Source organism: Sebastes umbrosus, unplaced genomic scaffold (assembly GCF_015220745.1).
Source record: "Sebastes umbrosus isolate fSebUmb1 unplaced genomic scaffold, fSebUmb1.pri scaffold_113_arrow_ctg1, whole genome shotgun sequence".
Lineage (NCBI taxonomy): Eukaryota > Metazoa > Chordata > Actinopteri > Perciformes > Sebastidae > Sebastes > Sebastes umbrosus.
In genome coordinates, this window is record NW_023618448.1 from 40,787 (window position 1) to 62,500 (window position 21,714).

The 21,714-nt window shown below is 52.7% G+C and overlaps 2 protein-coding genes across 2 annotated transcripts in view; both read right to left on the reverse strand.

The window, feature by feature from the left end:
• The window catches only part of arid4a (AT rich interactive domain 4A (RBP1-like)), a 38,422-nt gene extending 23,491 nt beyond the window's left edge, over positions 1-14,931 (reverse strand). Inside the window, exons 1-3 of the mRNA XM_037762922.1 lie at positions 14,769-14,931; positions 14,100-14,150; positions 1,412-1,522 (exon numbers count right to left, since the gene is read on the reverse strand). Coding sequence (XP_037618850.1) covers positions 1,412-1,522; positions 14,100-14,150; positions 14,769-14,798 — 192 coding nt within the window. The 5' untranslated portion in view covers positions 14,799-14,931. The remainder of the gene's footprint in view (positions 1-1,411; positions 1,523-14,099; positions 14,151-14,768) is intronic.
• A 3,684-nt stretch (positions 14,932-18,615) lies between these two features.
• psma3 (proteasome 20S subunit alpha 3) overlaps positions 18,616-21,714 on the reverse strand; it is a 12,395-nt gene continuing 9,296 nt past the window's right edge. Inside the window, exons 10-11 of the mRNA XM_037762931.1 lie at positions 20,439-20,503; positions 18,616-18,765 (exon numbers count right to left, since the gene is read on the reverse strand). Of these exons, the coding sequence (XP_037618859.1) occupies positions 18,721-18,765; positions 20,439-20,503 (110 nt within the window). The 3' untranslated portion in view covers positions 18,616-18,720. The remainder of the gene's footprint in view (positions 18,766-20,438; positions 20,504-21,714) is intronic.

Sequence of the window (21,714 nt, forward strand, 5' to 3'; positions counted from 1 at the left end):
ACGTAGTGTACGTAGACGTAGTTTACATAGTGTGTACGTAGACGTAGTTTACATAGTGTGTACGTAGACGTAGTTTACATAGTGTGTACGTAGACATAGTTTATGTAGTGTACGTAGACGTAGTTTACATAGTGTGTACGTAGACGTAGTTTACATAGTGTGTACGTAGTGTACGTAGACGTAGTTTACATAGTGTGTACGTAGTGTACGTAGACGTAGTTTACATAGTGTGTACGTAAACGTAGTTTACATAGTGTGTACGTAGACGTAGTTTGCATAGTGTGTACGTAGACGTAGTTTACATAGTGTGTACGTAGACGTAGTTTACATAGTGTGTACGTAGACGTAGTTTACATAGTGTGTACGTAGACGTAGTTTACATAGTGTGTACGTAGACGTAGTTTACATAGTGTGTACGTAGTGTACGTAGACGTAGTTTACATAGTGTGTACGTAGTGTACGTAGACGTAGTTTACATAGTGTGTACGTAGACGTAGTTTACATAGTGTGTACGTAGACGTAGTTTACATAGTGTGTACGTAGACGTAGTTTACATAGTGTGTACGTAGACGTAGTTTACATAGTGTGTACGTAGACGTAGTTTACATAGTGTGTACGTAGACGTAGTTTACATAGTGTGTACGTAGACGTAGTTTACATAGTGTGTACGTAGTGTACGTAGACGTAGTTTACTTAGTGTGTACATAGACGTAGTTTACATAGTGTGTACGTAGACATAGTTTACATAGTGTGTACGTAGACGTAGTTTACATAGTGTGTACGTAGTGTACGTAGACGTAGTTTACATAGTGTGTACGTAGTGTACGTAGACGTAGTTTACATAGTGTGTACGTAGACGTAGTTTACATAGTGTGTACATAGTGTACGTAGACGTAGTTTACATAGTGTGTACGTAGTGTACGTAGACGTAGTTTACGTAGTGTGTACGTAGACGTAGTTTACATAGTGTGTACGTAGACGTAGTTTACATAGTGTGTACGTAGTGTACGTAGACGTAGTTTACATAGTGTGTACGTAGTGTACGTAGACGTAGTTTACATAGTGTGTACGTAGTGTACGTAGACGTAGTTTTGTGGGCCGTCATCTTTCAGATCTGGGTCGAGTGAATAAAATGTGCGGTGTCTGTTGACGGTAGCTCGGCTGATTCAAGATGGCGGTTTGTGTCCCGCTAGACACGCTTCTCTCTGACCAATCAGTGGTCGGCCGTGTTTTAACTCCGCCTTCTACTTCCTGTCTACGGTTCAGCCTTAGAGAGCTGCAGGAATGAGTCAGCATGATGTCACTTCCTGTTCCGTCATCTGGAGGTCAGGGGGTTTACTTAGTTTCTCTGTTGAGGAGGTCAACACCTGGACTTCCTGTCTGCAGGTGATCTGGTTCCTGAGGGACTCACCTTCACCTTCACCATGCGTTTGACGGTCTTGATCTTGGCCTCGCAGAAGGCTCCTCTGTATTTGGCGCTGACATCCGTCCCCACCGTCAGGTAGGGCGGCTCGTCTGCTGCCTGAAACACACACCAGTGACATCAGGACACACTCCCAGCATGCACTGCAGCACACCGCACAGCACACTCCCAGCATGCACTGCAGCAATAAAATAAACTAAACCAGTCTGGTAGTTTAACTGGTCCCAGTCTGGCTCCATCAGTCTGTACACAAGCTTGTTATGCGTTAAGGTGGACTGAAGGTCTGAGCTGGTCTGGGTTGGTCTGGGTTGGTCTGGGCTGGTCTGTGTTGGTCTGAGCTGGTCTGGGTTGGTCTGTGATAGTCTGGGTTGGTCTTTGTTGGTCTGAGCTGGTCTGGGTTGGTCTGGGTTGGTCTGTGTTGGTCTGAGCTGGTCTGGTCTGAGCTGAGCTGGTCTGGGTTGGTCTGTGCTAGTCTGGGTTGGTCTTTGTTGGTCTGAGCTGGTCTGGGTTGGTCTGGGTTGGTCTGTGTTGGTCTGTGCTAGTCTGGGTTGGTCTGTGTTGGTCTGTGTTGGTCTGAGCTGGTCTGGGTTGGTCTGGGTTGGTCTGTGTTGGTCTGTGTTGGTCTGTGTTGGTCTGAGCTGGTCTGGTCTGGTCTGGTCTGGTCTGAGCTGGTCTGGGTTGGTCTGTGCTAGTCTGGGTTGGTCTTTGTTGGTCTGAGCTGGTCTGAGCTGGTCTGGGTTGGTCTGGGTTGGTCTGTGTTGGTCTGGTCTGAGCTGGTCTGGGTTGGTCTATGTTGGTCTATGTTGGTCTGGTCTGAGCTGGTCTGGGTTGGTCTGTGCTAGTCTGGGTTGGTCTGTGTTGGTCTGAGCTGGTCTGGGTTGGTCTGTGTTGGTCTGTGTTGGTCTGGTGTGGTCTGGTCTGTGCTACTCTGGGTTGGTCTTTGTTGGTCTGAGCTGGTCTGGGTTGGTCTGGGTTGGTATGAGCTGGACTGAGCTGGTCTGGGTTGGTCTGTGTTGGTCTGAGCTGGTCTGAGCTAGTCTGGGTTGGTCTGTGTTGGTCTGAGCTGGTCTGGGTTGGTCTGAGCTGGTCTGGTCTGGTCTGAGCTAGTCTGGGTTGGTCTGTGTTGGTCTGAGCTGGTCTGTGTCTCAGTCCCACTAATGTGCTGCTGGTCTCATTTAGTCTCATCAATCCTCTGTTGTACTGTGAAGGACCCCTTTAACAAGTCTCACAGGGTCCACATCGACCAGTCGGTGCCTCAGACTGGGACCAGTTAGTGCCTCAGTCGGTGTCTCAGACTGGGACCAGTCGGTGCCTCAGACTGGGACCAGTCAGTGCCTCAGTCGGTGTCTCAGACTGGGACCAGTCGGTGTCTCAGACTGGGACCAGTCGGTGTCTCAGACTGGGACCAGTTAGTGCTTCAGTCGGTGTCTCAGACTGGGACCAGTCGGTGTCTCAGACTGGGACCAGTTAGTGCCTCAGTCGGTGTCTCAGACTGGGACCAGTCGGTGTCTCAGACTGGGACCAGTTAGTGCCTCAGTCGGTGTCTCAGACTGGGACCAGTCGGTGCCTCAGACTGGGACCAGTCCGTGCCTCAGTCGGTGTCTCAGACTGGGACCAGTCGGTGTCTCAGACTGGGACCAGTCGGTGTCTCAGACTGGGACCAGTCGGTGTCTCAGACTGGGACCAGTTAGTGCTTCAGTCGGTGTCTCAGACTGGGACCAGTCGGTGTCTCAGACTGGGACCAGTTAGTGCCTCAGTCGGTGTCTCAGACTGGGACCAGTTGGTGTCTCAGTCGGTGTCTCAGACTGGGACCAGTTGGTGTCTCAGACTGGGACCAGTCGGTGTCTCAGACTGGGACCAGTGGTGTCTCAGACTGGGACCAGTTGGTGTCTCAGACTGGGACCAGTTGGTGTCTCAGACTGGGACCAGTCGGTGTCTCAGACTGTGACCAGTTGGTGTCTCAGTCGGTGTCTCGGACTGGGACCAGTTGGTGTCTCAGTTGGTGTCTCGGACTGGGACCAGTCGGTGTCTCATTCGGTGTCTCAGACTGGGACCAGTTGGTGTCTTAGTTGGTGTCTCAGACTGGGACCAGTCGGTGTCTCATTCGGTGTCTCAGACTGGGACCAGTTGGTGTCTTAGTTGGTGTCTCAGACTGGGACCAGTTGGTGTCTCAGTTGGTGTCTCAGACTGGGACCAGTCGGTGTCTCAGACTGGGATCAGTTGGTGTCTCAGGCTGGGACCAGTCTGTGTCTCAGTCGGTGTCTCAGACTGGGACCAGTTGGTGTCTCAGACTGGGACCAGTCGGTGTCTCAGACTGGGACCAGTCGGTGTCTCAGACTGGGACCAGTTGGTGTCTCAGTCGGTGTCTCAGACTAGGACCAGTTGGTGTCTCAGACTGGGACCAGTTGGTGTCTCAGTTGGTGTCTCAGACTGGGACCAGTTGGTGTCTCAGTTGGTGTCTCAGACTGGGACCAGTTGGTGTCTCAGTTGGTGTCTCAGACTGGGGTCAGTTGGTGTCTCAGACTGGGACCAGTTGGTGTCTCAGACTGCGACCAGTTGGTGTCTCAGACTGGGACCAGTTGGTGTCTCAGACTGGGACCAGTTGGTGTCTCAGTTGGTGTCTCAGACTGGGACCAGTTGGTGTCTCAGACTGGGACCAGTTGGTGTCTCAGACTGGGACCAGTCGGTGTCTCAGACTGGGACCAGTCGGTGTCTCAGACTGGGACCAGTTGGTGTCTCAGTCGGTGTCTCAGTTGGTGTCTCAGACTGGGACCAGTCGGTGTCTCAGTCGGTGTCTCAGTTGGTGTCTCAGACTGGGACCGGTCGGTGTCTCAGACTGGGACCAGTGGTGTCTCAGACTGGGACCAGTTGGTGTCTCAGACTGGGACCAGTGGTGTCTCAGACTGGGACCAGTTGGTGTCTCAGACTGGGACCAGTTGGTGTCTCAGACTGGGACCAGTCGGTGTCTCAGACTGGGACCAGTGGTGTCTCAGACTGGGACCAGTTGGTGTCTCAGACTGGGACCAGTCGGTGTCTCAGACTGGGACCAGTTGGTGTCTCAGACTGGGACCAGTCGGTGTCTCAGTTGGTGTCTCAGACTGGGACCAGTTGGTGTCTCAGTTGGTGTCTCAGACTGGGACCAGTTGGTGTCTCAGACTGGGACCAGTCGGTGTCTCGGACTGGGACCAGTTGGTGTCTCAGACTGGGACCAGTCGGTGTCTCAGACTGGGACCAGTCGGTGTCTCAGACTGTGACCAGTTGGTGTCTCAGTCGGTGTCTCGGACTGGGACCAGTTGGTGTCTCAGTTGGTGTCTCAGTTGGTGTCTCAGACTGGGACCAGTTGGTGTCTCAGACTGGGACCAGTCGGTGTCTCAGACTGGGACAAGTTGGTGTCTCAGACTGGGACCAGTTGGTGTCTCAGTCGGTGTCTCAGTTGGTGTCTCAGACTGGGACCAGTCGGTGTCTCAGTCGGTGTCTCAGTTGGTGTCTCAGACTGGGACCGGTCGGTGTCTCAGTCGGTGTCTCAGTTGGTGTCTCAGACTGGGACCGGTCGGTGTCTCAGTTGGTGTCTCAGACTGGGACCGGTCGGTGTCTCAGGCTGGGACAAGTTGGTGTCTCAGAGTGGGACCAGTTGGTGTCTCAGTTGGTGTCTCAGACTGGGACCAGTTGGTGTCTCAGACTGGGACCAGTGGTGTCTCAGACTGGGACCAGTTGGTGTCTCAGACTGGGACCAGTCGGTGCCTCAGACTGGGACCAGTCAGTGCCTCAGTCGGTGTCTCAGACTGGGACCAGTCGGTGTCTCAGACTGGGACCAGTCGGTGTCTCAGACTGGGACCAGTTAGTGCTTCAGTCGGTGTCTCAGACTGGGACCAGTCGGTGTCTCAGACTGGGACCAGTTAGTGCCTCAGTCGGTGTCTCAGACTGGGACCAGTCGGTGTCTCAGACTGGGACCAGTTAGTGCCTCAGTCGGTGTCTCAGACTGGGACCAGTCGGTGCCTCAGACTGGGACCAGTCAGTGCCTCAGTCGGTGTCTCAGACTGGGACCAGTCGGTGTCTCAGACTGGGACCAGTTAGTGCTTCAGTCGGTGTCTCAGACTGGGACCAGTCGGTGTCTCAGACTGGGACCAGTTAGTGCCTCAGTCGGTGTCTCAGACTGGGACCAGTTGGTGTCTCAGTCGGTGTCTCAGACTGGGACCAGTTGGTGTCTCAGACTGGGACCAGTCGGTGTCTCAGACTGGGACCAGTGGTGTCTCAGACTGGGACCAGTTGGTGTCTCAGACTGGGACCAGTTGGTGTCTCAGACTGGGACCAGTCGGTGTCTCAGACTGGGACCAGTCGGTGTCTCAGACTGTGACCAGTTGGTGTCTCAGTCGGTGTCTCGGACTGGGACCAGTTGGTGTCTCAGTTGGTGTCTCAGACTGGGACCAGTCGGTGTCTCATTCGGTGTCTCAGACTGGGACCAGTTGGTGTCTTAGTTGGTGTCTCAGACTGGGACCAGTCGGTGTCTCATTCGGTGTCTCAGACTGGGACCAGTTGGTGTCTTAGTTGGTGTCTCAGACTGGGACCAGTTGGTGTCTCAGTTGGTGTCTCAGACTGGGACCAGTCGGTGTCTCAGACTGGGATCAGTTGGTGTCTCAGGCTGGGACCAGTCTGTGTCTCAGTCGGTGTCTCAGACTGGGACCAGTTGGTGTCTCAGACTGGGACCAGTCGGTGTCTCAGACTGGGACCAGTCGGTGTCTCAGACTGGGACCAGTTGGTGTCTCAGTCGGTGTCTCAGACTGGGACCAGTTGGTGTCTCAGTTGGTGTCTCAGACTGGGACCAGTTGGTGTCTCAGTTGGTGTCTCAGACTGGGGTCAGTTGGTGTCTCAGACTGGGACCAGTTGGTGTCTCAGACTGCGACCAGTTGGTGTCTCAGACTGGGACCAGTTGGTGTCTCAGACTGGGACCAGTTGGTGTCTCAGTTGGTGTCTCAGACTGGGACCAGTTGGTGTCTCAGACTGGGACCAGTTGGTGTCTCAGACTGGGACCAGTCGGTGTCTCAGACTGGGACCAGTCGGTGTCTCAGACTGGGACCAGTTGGTGTCTCAGTCGGTGTCTCAGTTGGTGTCTCAGACTGGGACCAGTCGGTGTCTCAGTCGGTGTCTCAGTTGGTGTCTCAGACTGGGACCGGTCGGTGTCTCAGACTGGGACCAGTGGTGTCTCAGACTGGGACCAGTTGGTGTCTCAGACTGGGACCAGTGGTGTCTCAGACTGGGACCAGTTGGTGTCTCAGACTGGGACCAGTTGGTGTCTCAGACTGGGACCAGTTGGTGTCTCAGACTGGGACCAGTCGGTGTCTCAGACTGGGACCAGTGGTGTCTCAGACTGGGACCAGTTGGTGTCTCAGACTGGGACCAGTCGGTGTCTCAGACTGGGACCAGTTGGTGTCTCAGACTGGGACCAGTCGGTGTCTCAGTTGGTGTCTCAGACTGGGACCAGTTGGTGTCTCAGTTGGTGTCTCAGACTGGGACCAGTTGGTGTCTCAGACTGGGACCAGTCGGTGTCTCGGACTGGGACCAGTTGGTGTCTCAGACTGGGACCAGTCGGTGTCTCAGACTGGGACCAGTCGGTGTCTCAGACTGGGACCAGTCGGTGTCTCAGACTGTGACCAGTTGGTGTCTCAGTCGGTGTCTCGGACTGGGACCAGTTGGTGTCTCAGTTGGTGTCTCAGTTGGTGTCTCAGACTGGGACCAGTTGGTGTCTCAGACTGGGACCAGTCGGTGTCTCAGACTGGGACAAGTTGGTGTCTCAGACTGGGACCAGTTGGTGTCTCAGTCGGTGTCTCAGTTGGTGTCTCAGACTGGGACCAGTCGGTGTCTCAGTCGGTGTCTCAGTTGGTGTCTCAGACTGGGACCGGTCGGTGTCTCAGTCGGTGTCTCAGTTGGTGTCTCAGACTGGGACCGGTCGGTGTCTCAGGCTGGGACAAGTTGGTGTCTCAGACTGGGACCAGTTGGTGTCTCAGTTGGTGTCTCAGACTGGGACCAGTTGGTGTCTCAGACTGGGACCAGTGGTGTCTCAGACTGGGACCAGTTGGTGTCTCAGACTGGGACCAGTTGGTGTCTCAGACTGGGACCAGTCGGTGTCTCAGACTGGGATCAGTGGTGTCTCAGACTGGGACCAGTTGGTGTCTCAGACTGGGACCAGTCGGTGTCTCAGACTGGGACCAGTTGGTGTCTCAGACTGGGACCAGTCGGTGTCTCAGTTGGTGTCTCAGACTGGGACCAGTTGGTGTCTCAGTTGGTGTCTCAGACTGGGACCAGTTGGTGTCTCAGACTGGGACCAGTCGGTGTCTCGGACTGGGACCAGTTGGTGTCTCAGACTGGGACCAGTCGGTGTCTCGGACTGGGACCAGTTGGTGTCTCAGTTGGTGTCTCAGACTGGGACCAGTCGGTGTCTCATTCGGTGTCTCAGACTGGGACCAGTCGGTGTCTCATTCGGTGTCTCAGACTGGGACCAGTCGGTGTCTCATTCGGTGTCTCAGACTGGGACCAGTCGGTGTCTCAGTTGGTGTCTCAGACTGGGACCAGTTGGTGTCTCAGACTGGGACCAGTCGGTGTCTCAGACTGGGATCAGTTGGTGTCTCAGGCTGGGACCAGTCTGTGTCTCAGTCGGTGTCTCAGACTGGGACCAGTCTGTGTCTCAGACTGGGACCAGTTGGTGTCTCAGACTGGGACCAGTTTGTGTCTCAGACTGGGACCAGTTTGTGTCTCAGACTGGGACCAGTTGGTGTCTCAGACTGGGACCAGTTGGTGTCTCAGACTGGGACCAGTCTGTGTCTCAGACTGGGACCAGTTGGTGTCTCAGTCGGTGTCTCAGACTGGGACCAGTTGGTGTCTCAGACTGGGACCAGTTGGTGTCTCAGTTGGTGTCTCAGACTGGGACCAGTCGGTGTCTCAGACTGGGACCAGTTGGTGTCTCAGTTGGTGTCTCAGACTGGGACCAGTTGGTGTCTCAGTTGGTGTCTCAGACTGGGACCAGTTAGTGTCTCAGACTGCGACCAGTTGGTGTCTCAGACTGGGACCAGTTGGTGTCTCAGACTGCGACCAGTTGGTGTCTCAGACTGCGACCAGTTGGTGTCTCAGACTGGGACAAGTTGGTGTTTCAGACTGGGACCAGTTGGTGTCTCAGTCGGTGTCTCAGTTGGTGTCTCAGACTGGGACCAGTCGGTGTCTCAGACTGGGACAAGTTGGTGTCTCAGACTGGGACCAGTTGGTGTCTCAGTTGGTGTCTCAGACCGGGACCAGTCGGTGTCTCAGTTGGTGTCTCAGACTGGGACCGGTCGGTGTCTCAGTCGGTGTCTCAGTTGGTGTCTCAGACTGGGACCGGTCGGTGTCTCAGTTGGTGTCTCAGACTAGGACCAGTCGGTGTCTCAGACTGGGACAAGTTGGTGTCTCAGACTGGGACCAGTTGGTGTCTCAGTTGGTGTCTCAGACTGGGACCAGTCGGTGTCTCAGACTGGGACCAGTTGGTGTCTCAGACTGGGACCAGTCGGTGTCTCAGACTGGGATCAGTTGGTGTCTCAAGCTGGGACCAGTCTGTGTCTCAGTCGGTGTCTCAGACTGGGACCAGTCTGTGTCTCAGACTGGGACCAGTTGGTGTCTCAGACTGGGACCAGTTTGTGTCTCAGACTGGGACCAGTCTGTGTCTCAGTCGGTGTCTCAGACTGGGACCAGTCGGTGTCTCAGTCGGTGTCTCAGTTGGTGTCTCAGACTGGGACCGGTCGGTGTCTCAGTTGGTGTCTCAGACTGGGACCGGTCGGTGTCTCAGTTGGTGTCTCAGACTGGGACCAGTCGGTGTCTCAGTCGGTGTCTCAGTTGGTGTCTCAGACTGGGACCAGTCGGTGTCTCAGTCGGTGTCTCAGTTGGTGTCTCAGACTGGGACCGGTTGGTGTCTCAGTCGGTGTCTCAGACTGGGACCGGTCGGTGTCTCAGTTGGTGTCTCAGACTGGGACCGGTTGTTGTCTCAGTTGGTGTCTCAGACTGGGACCAGTCGGTGTCTCGGACTGGGACCAGTTGGTGTCTCAGTTGGTGTCTCAGACTGGGACCAGTCGGTGTCTCATTCGGTGTCTCAGACTGGGACCAGTCGGTGTCTCATTCGGTGTCTCAGACTGGGACCAGTCGGTGTCTCAGACTGGGACCAGTTGGTGTCTCAGTTGGTGTCTCAGACTGGGACCAGTCGGTGTCTCAGACTGGGATCAGTTGGTGTCTCAGGCTGGGACCAGTCTGTGTCTCAGTCGGTGTCTCAGACTGGGACCAGTCTGTGTCTCAGACTGGGACCAGTTGGTGTCTCAGACTGGGACCAGTTTGTGTCTCAGACTGGGACCAGTCTGTGTCTCAGACTAGGACCAGTTGGTGTCTCAGTCGGTGTCTCAGACTGGGACCAGTTGGTGTCTCAGACTGGGACCAGTTGGTGTCTCAGTTGGTGTCTCAGACTGGGACCAGTCGGTGTCTCAGACTGGGACCAGTTGGTGTCTCAGTTGGTGTCTCAGACTGGGACCAGTTGGTGTCTCAGTTGGTGTCTCAGACTGGGACCAGTTAGTGTCTCAGACTGCGACCAGTTGGTGTCTCAGACTGGGACCAGTTGGTGTCTCAGACTGCGACCAGTTGGTGTCTCAGACTGCGACCAGTTGGTGTCTCAGACTGGGACAAGTTGGTGTTTCAGACTGGGACCAGTTGGTGTCTCAGTCGGTGTCTCAGTCGGTGTCTCAGACTGGGACCAGTTGGTGTCTCAGACTGCGACCAGTTGGTGTCTCAGACTGCGACCAGTTGGTGTCTCAGACTGCGACCAGTTGGTGTCTCAGACTGGGACAAGTTGGTGTTTCAGACTGGGACCAGTTGGTGTCTCAGTCGGTGTCTCAGTTGGTGTCTCAGACTGGGACCAGTCGGTGTCTCAGTTGGTGTCTCAGACCGGGACCAGTCGGTGTCTCAGTTGGTGTCTCAGACTGGGACCGGTCGGTGTCTCAGTCGGTGTCTCAGTTGGTGTCTCAGACTGGGACCGGTCGGTGTCTCAGTTGGTGTCTCAGACTAGGACCAGTCGGTGTCTCAGACTGGGACAAGTTGGTGTCTCAGACTGGGACCAGTTGGTGTCTCAGTTGGTGTCTCAGACTGGGACCAGTCGGTGTCTCAGACTGGGACCAGTTGGTGTCTCAGACTGGGACCAGTCGGTGTCTCAGACTGGGATCAGTTGGTGTCTCAAGCTGGGACCAGTCTGTGTCTCAGTCGGTGTCTCAGACTGGGACCAGTCTGTCTCTCAGACTGGGACCAGTTGGTGTCTCAGACTGGGACCAGTTGGTGTCTCAGACTGGGACCAGTTTGTGTCTCAGACTGGGACCAGTCTGTGTCTCAGTCGGTGTCTCAGACTGGGACCAGTCGGTGTCTCAGTCGGTGTCTCAGTTGGTGTCTCAGACTGGGACCGGTCGGTGTCTCAGTTGGTGTCTCAGACTGGGACCGGTCGGTGTCTCAGTTGGTGTCTCAGACTGGGACCAGTCGGTGTCTCAGTCGGTGTCTCAGTTGGTGTCTCAGACTGGGACCAGTCGGTGTCTCAGTCGGTGTCTCAGTTGGTGTCTCAGACTGGGACCGGTTGGTGTCTCAGTCGGTGTCACAGACTGGGACCGGTCGGTGTCTCAGTTGGTGTCTCAGACTGGGACCGGTTGTTGTCTCAGTTGGTGTCTCAGACTGGGATCAGTCGGTGTCTCAGTCGGTTGTCTCAGTTGGTGTCTCAGACTGGGACCGGTCGGTGTCTCAGTTGGTGTCTCAGACTGACTGGGACCAGTCGGTGTCTCAGTCGTGTCTCAGTTGGTGTCTCAGACTGGGACCAGTCGGTGTCTCAGTCGGTGTCTCAGTTGGTGTCTCAGATTGGGACCAGTCGGTGTCTCAGTTGGTGTCTCAGACTGGGACCAGTCGGTGTCTCAGTCGGTGTCTCAGACTGGGACCGGTCGGTGTCTCAGTTGGTGTCTCAGACTGGGACCAGTTGGTGTCTCAGTTGGTGTCTCAGACTGGGACCAGTTGGTGTCTCAGTTGGTGTCTCAGACTGGGACCAGTTAGTGTCTCAGACTGCGACCAGTTGGTGTCTCAGACTGGGACCAGTTGGTGTCTCAGACTGCGACCAGTTGGTGTCTCAGACTGCGACCAGTTGGTGTCTCAGACTGGGACAAGTTGGTGTTTCAGACTGGGACCAGTTGGTGTCTCAGTCGGTGTCTCAGTCGGTGTCTCAGACTGGGACCAGTTGGTGTCTCAGACTGCGACCAGTTGGTGTCTCAGACTGCGACCAGTTGGTGTCTCAGACTGGGACAAGTTGGTGTTTCAGACTGGGACCAGTTGGTGTCTCAGTCGGTGTCTCAGTTGGTGTCTCAGACTGGGACCAGTCGGTGTCTCAGTTGGTGTCTCAGACCGGGACCAGTCGGTGTCTCAGTTGGTGTCTCAGTCGGTGTCTCAGTTGGTGTCTCAGACTGGGACCGGTCGGTGTCTCAGTCGGTGTCTCAGTTGGTGTCTCAGACTGGGACCGGTCGGTGTCTCAGTTGGTGTCTCAGACTAGGACCAGTCGGTGTCTCAGACTGGGACAAGTTGGTGTCTCAGACTGGGACCAGTTGGTGTCTCAGTTGGTGTCTCAGACTGGGACCAGTCGGTGTCTCAGACTGGGACCAGTTGGTGTCTCAGACTGGGACGGGTCGGTGTCTCAGACTGGGATCAGTTGGTGTCTCAAGCTGGGACCAGTCTGTGTCTCAGTCGGTGTCTCAGACTGGGACCAGTCTGTCTCTCAGACTGGGACCAGTTGGTGTCTCAGACTGGGACCAGTTGGTGTCTCAGACTGGGACCAGTTTGTGTCTCAGACTGGGACCAGTCTGTGTCTCAGTCGGTGTCTCAGACTGGGACCAGTCGGTGTCTCAGTCGGTGTCTCAGTTGGTGTCTCAGACTGGGACCGGTCGGTGTCTCAGTTGGTGTCTCAGACTGGGACCGGTCGGTGTCTCAGTTGGTGTCTCAGACTGGGACCAGTCGGTGTCTCAGTCGGTGTCTCAGTTGGTGTCTCAGACTGGGACCAGTCGGTGTCTCAGTCGGTGTCTCAGTTGGTGTCTCAGACTGGGACCGGTTGGTGTCTCAGTCGGTGTCACAGACTGGGACCGGTCGGTGTCTCAGTTGGTGTCTCAGACTGGGACCGGTTGTTGTCTCAGTTGGTGTCTCAGACTGGGATCAGTCGGTGTCTCAGTCGGTGTCTCAGTTGGTGTCTCAGACTGGGACCGGTCGGTGTCTCAGTTGGTGTCTCAGACTGGGACCAGTCGGTGTCTCAGTCGGTGTCTCAGTTGGTGTCTCAGACTGGGACCAGTCGGTGTCTCAGTCGGTGTCTCAGTTGGTGTCTCAGATTGGGACCAGTCGGTGTCTCAGTTGGTGTCTCAGACTGGGACCAGTCGGTGTCTCAGTCGGTGTCTCAGACTGGGACCGGTCGGTGTCTCAGTTGGTGTCTCAGACTGGGACCGGTCGTTGTCTCAGTTGGTGTCTCAGACTGGGACCAGTCGGTGTCTCAGTCGGTGTCTCAGTTGGTGTCTCAGACTGGGACCAGTCGGTGTCTCAGTCGGTGTCTCAGTTGGTGTCTCAGACTGGGACCGGTCGGTGTCTCAGTTGGTGTCTCAGTTGGTGTCTCAGACTGGGACCAGTCGGTGTCTCAGTCGGTGTCTCAGACTGGGACCGGTCGGTGTCTCAGTTGGTGTCTCAGACTGGGACCAGTCGGTGTCTCAGTCGGTGTCTCAGTTGGTGTCTCAGACTGGGACCGGTCGGTGTCTCAGTCGGTGTCTCAGTTGGTGTCTCAGACTGGGACCGGTCGGTGTCTCAGTTGGTGTCTCAGACTGGGACCAGTCGGTGTCTCAGTCGGTGTCTCAGACTGGGACCAGTCGGTGTCTCAGTCGGTGTCTCAATTGGTGTCTCAGACTGGGACCAGTCGGTGTCTCAGTTGGTGTCTCAGTCGGTGTCTCAGACTGGGACCGGTCGGTGTCTCAGTTGGTGTCTCAGTCGGTGTCTCAGACTGGGACCGGTCGGTGTCTCAGTTGGTGTCTCAGACTGGGACCGGTCGTTGTCTCAGTTGGTGTCTCAGTTGGTGTCTCAGTTGGTGTCTCAGTTGGTGTCTCAGACTGGGACCAGTCGGTGTCTCAGTTGGTGTCTCAGTTGGTGTCTCAGACTGGGACCAGTCGGTGTCTCAGTTGGTGTCTCAGTTGGTGTCTCAGACTGGGACCAGTCGGTGTCTCAGTTGGTGTCTCAGTTGGTGTCTCAGACTGGGACCAGTCGGTGTCTCAGTCGGTGTCTCAGTCGGTGTCTCAGTTGGTGTCTCAGTTGGTGTCTCAGACTGGGACCAGTCGGTGTCTCAGTCGGTGTCTCAGTTGGTGTCTCAGTTGGTGTCTCAGACTGGGACCAGTCAGTGTCTCAGTCGGTGTCTCAGACTGGGACCAGTCGGTGTCTCAGTCGGTGTCTCAGTTGGTGTCTCAGTTGGTGTCTCAGACTGGGACCGGTCGGTGTCTCAGTTGGTGTCTCAGTTGGTGTCTCAGACTGGGACCAGTCGGTGTCTCAGTCGGTGTCTCAGTTGGTGTCTCAGTTGGTGTCTCAGACTGGGACCGGTCGGTGTCTCAGTTGGTGTCTCAGGTCAAACACTCACCTTCATGTCTGCGGTTATTTGAGGGAGTCCAGCTCGGAAGATGGTGGATCGCTGAAAAACAGAGACAGGACGGGACTTAGCTGGACAGCAGAGGACAGACGGGGACAGGATGTCACACTAAGACAATGCTAAGCTAACCAACTAGCCTCTGACCCCCCCCCCCCCCCCGGACTCTGAGGCAGCTAGCAGCGCTACTCACACCGGACACAGAGCTCCGGTTACAGCCGGCTGACGGTTCAGAGAGGACACGGAGAGAGGACAGGGAGACACGGAGAGGACACACGGAAAGGGGACACGGAGAGAGGACACGGAGAGCAGTCTGTCTTCCCGCTCCTCTCAGTCTCTGGGTCTCTGGGTCTGGTCGCCATCACAGCTCGGCTAACTCCCCCCCCTCCTCTCTAACCGGCTGCTAGCAGCTGCTGGAGACAGAGACCCGGGACAGACAGAACCGAGTCCCGGCACCAGTAAAGTGTAAACTCTGTGTGTGTGACGGCAGCAGCGGCGCTCAGGCTCTCTGAGCTAACTGTAGCTAACGGCTAACCCTGTTAGCCGTTAGCTACAGTTAGCTCGCTAGCTAGTCAGTGGATCAGATGTAAAGCTGCTGTTAGCAGCGCAGCTAGCTGCTAGCTGCGACATTAGCTCGTGTTTCAGGCTAAACTAAGTTCGTACCGAGCCGAACCGGACCGGACCGGGTGACATTGGACGGAACCACAACTGTTGTGTTTCTTATTGAAGATTGGTTGTGTGATGTTTGTCTCCTCAGAGCAGCAGCTTGTCTTCATGTCTTCATGTCTTCATGTCTTCAGTGAACAACAACCAGCAGCCATCAGAGACTCATCACAGCTAAACACACAGAGCTACAGAGACTCACTGAGAGCTGCCGGTCACATCCACACGGCTCCGGTTCTCCGGTTCTACCGGGGATCAGAGTCAGAGGAAGGTTTTAATAGTGTTCTATAGGGTTATATAGGGTTATATAGGGTTATATACTCACACTAGCGGCTCCGCTGCTTCTCCTCTTTAACAGCGAGACACGAACAACAAGCTGTTGAGCTCTGAGCTCTGTTTCCAGACACCTGATTGGCTGCGGTGACAGCGCTGGACGCAACGGAGCAATCTGATTGGTCGAGCGATTCCTGGATTTTAATAGGACATACCGTCTTCTGGCGTCGCTATTGGTCGATACGAACGCGGCGCCACGAGGGAAATGACGGCATCCGCTGGATGGTTGTCCAATCAGAGGCAAGTTCACAAGAAAAAACCCGCCACTGAGGATTGTAATTGGTCTCGCGCGTTTTGTTCCAAGAAGCGGCGCGTCGCTATTGGCTGAGCGGGCTTCCGTCTATCGCGTCACTGCAGGAAGCCCCGCCCCGTTACGTGCTGTGAGCCGCTCACCAGACTCCATTCAGAAACCTGCTCATTTAACAGAACCTGTTTACCACTGAGCTGCGGACCTGCGAGACAAACACACAATACATTCTGGAAGCCGTTACAATTTATAATATATCTGCTCACAAAGCATGAATTAATGTACACAAAATATAAACAATTACAACGGTTCGCCACCGCGTTCCGAGGTGAAAGCTGCTGGACCGGATTCACCGGAAACAGGTCAAATAGTGAATAAAAGTGCAATTAGTGTTTATATACGAGCTGCTTGTTGCATGACATGTAAGCCGAAACTAAGAGGTGCTATTGTGACTTTGTTATAGCTCCCAAATGCTGTTCTTTTACGTCAATAACTGGCCGATGACCGCTGTCAACCTTTAGTGGTCACTTTTTTAAATGGAGTTTGGCGATGCGGGTCCATATGTGAGACAACGTCACATCTCGGGGTATCGTGTTGAACCAGGCTCCGAACCGGTCCGCTGATACACAAACACCCGCTAAACGAGCCGAACCGGAGCCAGAACACTATAAAAACACATTTAAACCAGAATCACGGGAACAAACGTCGGTTTTATTCGGAGACACTCGGTGTTTGTGACGCGGTTCGTCCAGTGGGCGGGCTCATCGGCGCCTTACGTCACAGGAAGAGAGTGACGACAAAACCATATATGGTATGTTCCTGTCTAATACACACTGAGCCCTTCACACCTTCTGGACAGTAGTACTCTGGGGCCTCATGTATAAAAGACTGCGCAGCTTTCACACTGGAAGATGGCGTACTCACAAAATTAGAAAAGTACGTATGCACAGAAATTTTCACATGTATAAAACCGTGCGTACGCATGTTCCTGCGCACCTTTCCTTTATACATCCCAATTGACGTGAAATTGAGCGCAGCTGCACGTGCCACTTGGTCCGCCTTGTCTCCTCCCATTAATAACTATGCAAATGACTATAAACACGCGCCCTGCTGTCACTTATTGTCCAGATAACGACGGCAGATCACGCTGGAAAAGGAACAGAAAAGAAGAATTTCACAGAGTGTGAAATTGAAGTGTTTGTTACTGAGGTGGAAGCTAGAAAACATATTTAATTTGATGGTGTTTCATTAGGAACCAGTAACAAACGCAACGCGTCTCCACAGCAGCTGACCGTGCGCACCCGAAGGCTCCCGAAGGCTCCCGAAGATTTCCGAAGGCTCCCGAAGGCGCACGATCAGCTGCGCCCCGGGCATCAACTGCTGAGGGGCCCCGGTCTGCTGAGTCCTCACTAAATATATCCTATACGCTGTGCTGGAGTCACAGAGAGAGATTGTCAATACAATGAAGGATATATATAGATATATCTATATCTATATATCCCTTAGATATATCTATATCTATTTATATATATATATGCAACGAATTAAAAAGAATGAATGATGGTGGGATAAGTCATATATTAAAAGACCTTGTTAAAAATAAACGTTTGTCTCAACTCACCTCGTTGCTTTACATTCTGTGTATCTCATCCAAACGGCGCCGTATAGCTGCTGCATTTGGCTCATTGTTAGGTGTGCCAGGGTCCGGTTCATCCATCTGTAGCTCCAGGGGACACAGGCTCACCACGGTGGTCTGCCACATTGTGCAGCACGCGATGTTGTTTTTGGCACGGTGGTTAAGTCATGTCATCTCTGGGAAATTAGTTTAAATGTGTTTCTGTTGTGCCTTTCTGATGTTAAACATTATGCGCAAACTAGTTAAGAAATATGTGTTATTGTTTTTTTATCTCACATCATAAATAAAGCTCAGTAAGGTGAGTGGAAAAATTATTTTTACACATTTGGCGAGTTTCAGTACTTTGTAGTTTGACACTGCCAGATGACAGAGTTTGGAGGACGGCCCGCACATTCTCACGTCACGTTGATTTTTATACATCCCGGTGTGAGCGTGACAGCGTACGCAACGTTTTAGTACGTGCGCACCGTTTATACATGAGGCCCCTGGTCCTTTACTGCAGTACAAGTACAAGTACTACTACTACTACTACACATTCCATGTGATGTCTATGGATAAAGTATAAAGTATTACAGTTACCTCAAAGTAGAAAGTAGCAGAACATGGAAATACTCAACTTAAAGGGACTGTTTGTTATTATATATTTCATGTTTATTATTATATATTTAATATTTATTATATATTTAAAGGGACTGTTAGTCAGAATCCTAAATGTCTTGTTAACAGCTTCACCTGTGTCCGTTAAGTCAACTAAAGTCAGCGTCCTGTTGCTGGCGCTTGTGCTCGCTCTACATAGACATGAAGGAGCATCGCTCAACACAGTGAGGAGACACACGTCAGCTAAAAGCACAATATCACTCTATATTTCAGCTGCTTGGCAGTAATGTTAGCTGACCAGACCAAGGTCTCTCCATGAATCAATGCTGATCCTAGTGTTGGCTTTTCCCGCCTCAGCCTCCCGACCGCGGCCGGAGGGAACGGGGGAGACGCCGGAGTTTTGGTGGGAGACGATAACGTTTCTCTCTGCGGAGCCCCGTCACTTCACAAGACACGGGAAACCTCTGTTGGTCTGGAGGAGCTGCAGCAGTTATTTCTGCACAAACGTCCACTGAACATTCACTAGATATTCTCAGAGCTAAACTAACTCTTCTGCAGTGTGGAGTGAGCAGCATGCACGTGAGAGGTGGAGAGAGAGAGAGAGAAGGAGCGCGGTGTGTGAGTGAAGGCAGGCAGAGGAGCAGAGGAGCAGAGGAGCAGAGGAGCAGAGGAGCAGAGACTCCGGTCCTGGAGACCAAAGCTACGGTCTCCCCCGCGTCCTCCGACCGCGGCCAACACTGTTTAACAGCTTCACTAGATACAACCAAGAGGTTTTGGTGCTTCACTGGAGTTTGTGTTGGAGTCTGAGTCTGAACAGCGGAGACACACGAGAGACCAGGAGACACACGAGAGACCATGAGACACACGAGAGACCATGAGACACACGAGAGACCATGAGACACCGACCAGCAATGAGTTATACCTGAACAAGTTACTAACAGGACCTTTAAGTACCTTAAATGTACAGTACTAGAGTAGAAGTACCTGGTTCCTCCTGACTGACGGGTCGGGGGGGTTAATGAGTCAGACAGAAAAACAGAAAACATATTTTTTATTGTGAAAGCTGAAACTGATCAGAGCAGAAACATCATGAACGTTATTAAACTAGAAAACATGAAGAAGGAGCAGCAGAGGAGAGACTACATGTTGTCTTCATCAGAGTCGTCCTCCTCCTCCAGAGAGTCCTGAAACACACAGACACACCACGTCAACCACTTCACATCTTTTTTCTTTTAAAGTTATTTTTTGGGGGAATTTTTTTTTTTAAGCGTTTTATTGATAGGACAGTGGATAGAGTGTTGGAAAGGGGGAGAGAGAGAAATGACATGCGGAAAGGTCCACAGGCCGGATTCGAACCCGGGTCCACCGCGGCTAGGACTGAGCCTTGGCCATACATGGGCGCCCGCTCTACCAACTGAGCTAACCAGGCGCCAGTTCACATCTTTAATCACCATTAATCTCACGTTTTATCACTAGGGATGCACCGATACCGATACCAGTATTGGACCAGATACCAGTATCGGACCAGAAAACAGCTCTGATACAACGGCTCCGATACCACTTTACGGCAGCGTAACCAGATCAGAGATGCAACCAATTCATTCAGTCAGTCAGTCAGTCATTCATTCAGTCATTCAGCCAGTCATTCAGTCATTCAGTCAGTCATTCAGTCATTCAGTCAGTCAGTCAGTCAGTCAGTCATTCAGCCAGTCATTCATTCAGTCATTCAGCCAGTCATTCAGTCATTCAGTCAGTCATTCAGTCAGTCATTCAGTCATTCAGTCAGTCAGTCAGTCATTCATTCAGTCATTCAGCCAGTCATTCAGTCATTCAGTCATTCAGTCAGTCATTCAGTCAGTCATTCAGTCATTCAGTCATTCATTCAGTCATTCAGTCAGTCATTCATTCAGTCATTCAGCCAGTCATTCAGTCATTCAGCCATTCAGTCATTCAGTCAGTCATTCAGTCAGTCAGTCAGTCAGTCAGTCAGTCAGTCATTCAGTCATTCAGTCAGTCAGTCAGTCAGTCAGTCAGTCAGTCAGTCAGTCAGTCAGTCAGACAGTCATTCATTCAGTCAGTCAGTCAGTCAGTCAGTCAGTCAGTCAGTCAGTCATTCAGTCAGTCAGTCATTCAGTCATTCATTCAGTCAGTCAGTCAGTCAGTCAGTCAGTCAGTCAGTCAGTCATTCAGTCATTCATTCAGTCATTCAGTCATTCATTCAGTCAGTCATTCAGTCATTCATTCAGTCAGTCATTCAGTCATTCAGTCATTCATTCAGTCAGTCATTCAGTCATTCATTCAGTCAGTCATTCAGTCATTCATTCAGTCATTCAGTCATTCATTCAGTCAGTCATTCAGTCATTCATTCAGTCATTCATTCAGTCATTCAGTCATTCATTCAGTCAGTCATTCAGTCATTCATTCAGTCAGTCATTCAGTCATTCATTCAGTCATTCATTCAGTCATTCATTCAGTCATTCAGTCATTCATTCAGTCAGTCATTCAGTCATTCATTCAGTCAGTCATTCAGTCATTCATTCAGTCATTCAGTCATTCATTCAGTCAGTCATTCAGTCATTCATTCAGTCATTCATTCAGTCATTCAGTCATTCATTCAGTCAGTCATTCAGTCATTCATTCAGTCAGTCATTCAGTCATTCATTCAGTCATTCAGTCATTCATTCAGTCATTCATTCAGTCATTCAGTCATTCAGTCATTCAGTCAGTCATTCAGTCATTCAGTCATTCATTCAACGATGGAAAGAGACTTGATGAAAGAGCGGTTCTGAAGACGGATCAATAATCTTCTCAGGTGTTTATATATGATGATATTAGATTACAGATGTGTGCTGCTCACCTTGGCGTATTTCTCAGCTTCCTCTCGGACGTCTCTGGGTACCAGCACGTGGCGTCCGTTAGTCACTGAGGACAAGAGAACACAGTTCAACCACAGTTTAGCTTAGCATTCCGCTAACCTCCACCGCCACCACTGCTGCTGCTGTGACCTCAGCGGTGACCACGGCGGTGACCTCGGCCGTGACCTCAGCGGTGACCTCAGCGGTGACCACGGCGGTGACCTCGGCCGTGACCTCAGCAGTGACCTCAGCGGTGACCTCAGCGGTGACCTCAGCGGTCACACAGAAGGTGAAAGTGTTAGCGAGATGTAGAGAACATGTTGCTAATAGTTTAGCCTCCTGCTAACGTCCCGCCGTGAGCTAACCTACCAGCAACACATCCATCTCTGAAATGCTTCGCCAACATTGTGATGGTTCGTGGTCACGGGGCGGAAACTTTCTCCTCTTGTGTCATGAAACCATGAAACGAGTTGACTGAGAGGTTTGTGGAGACGCTGAATGGAGAGATGGTCGTGGTGATGAATCCGTCTGATCAACGGTCACTTTAACGTTTCTAGAGTCTCTAGAGGCGGCGAGTCGCGTCGGACGCCGCTGATTTACATCAAGTAGCCTCGACCTCAACTTTATGCAAAAGAGGAGCGGGCGACGGACCGTCTCTTGAACCGCGCCGCCGCCACGCTCCCAGAATGCATTGCTGCACAGCTGCTTACACAGGCAGCGAATGGGAAGCGTGGAACGGACGGACGGTCCCTCTTCCTGTTTGGCGAAGGCGGCGTGAACTGAGGTTTGTTTTGGTTGACGGATACAGAACGGATATGACGTCACGTTACTCAGACTACCACAATAAAAGCGGTGACTTCCTGCTACCTCCACAGAGACGCAGATATTAAAATATCTGTTTAGAAATCAGAAGAATCAAATACGGCGATACATCGGTGAGTCCACGTTGTTTCCACCCCGGATGTTTCCTGAGAGGAACGGCGTCCGTTCACACCGCCAGCCGGCGGTACAGATCCAGACGCTGAGCGTCATCAGTGAGGAGCTCTCCTGGTGAAGGAACACCAGATTATTAACCGGTGAGGAAACGTCCTCAGCACGGCGTCACTAGCTGGTGAGTGTGTGTGTGTGTGTGTGTGTGAGAGTGTGTGTGAGAGTATGAGTGTGAGTGTGTGTGAGTGTGTGAGTGTGTGTGTGTGTGTGTTTTTGTGTGTTTGTGTGAGTGTGAGTGTGTGTGTGTGTGTGTGTGTGTGTGTGTGTGTGTGTGTGTGTGTTTGTGTG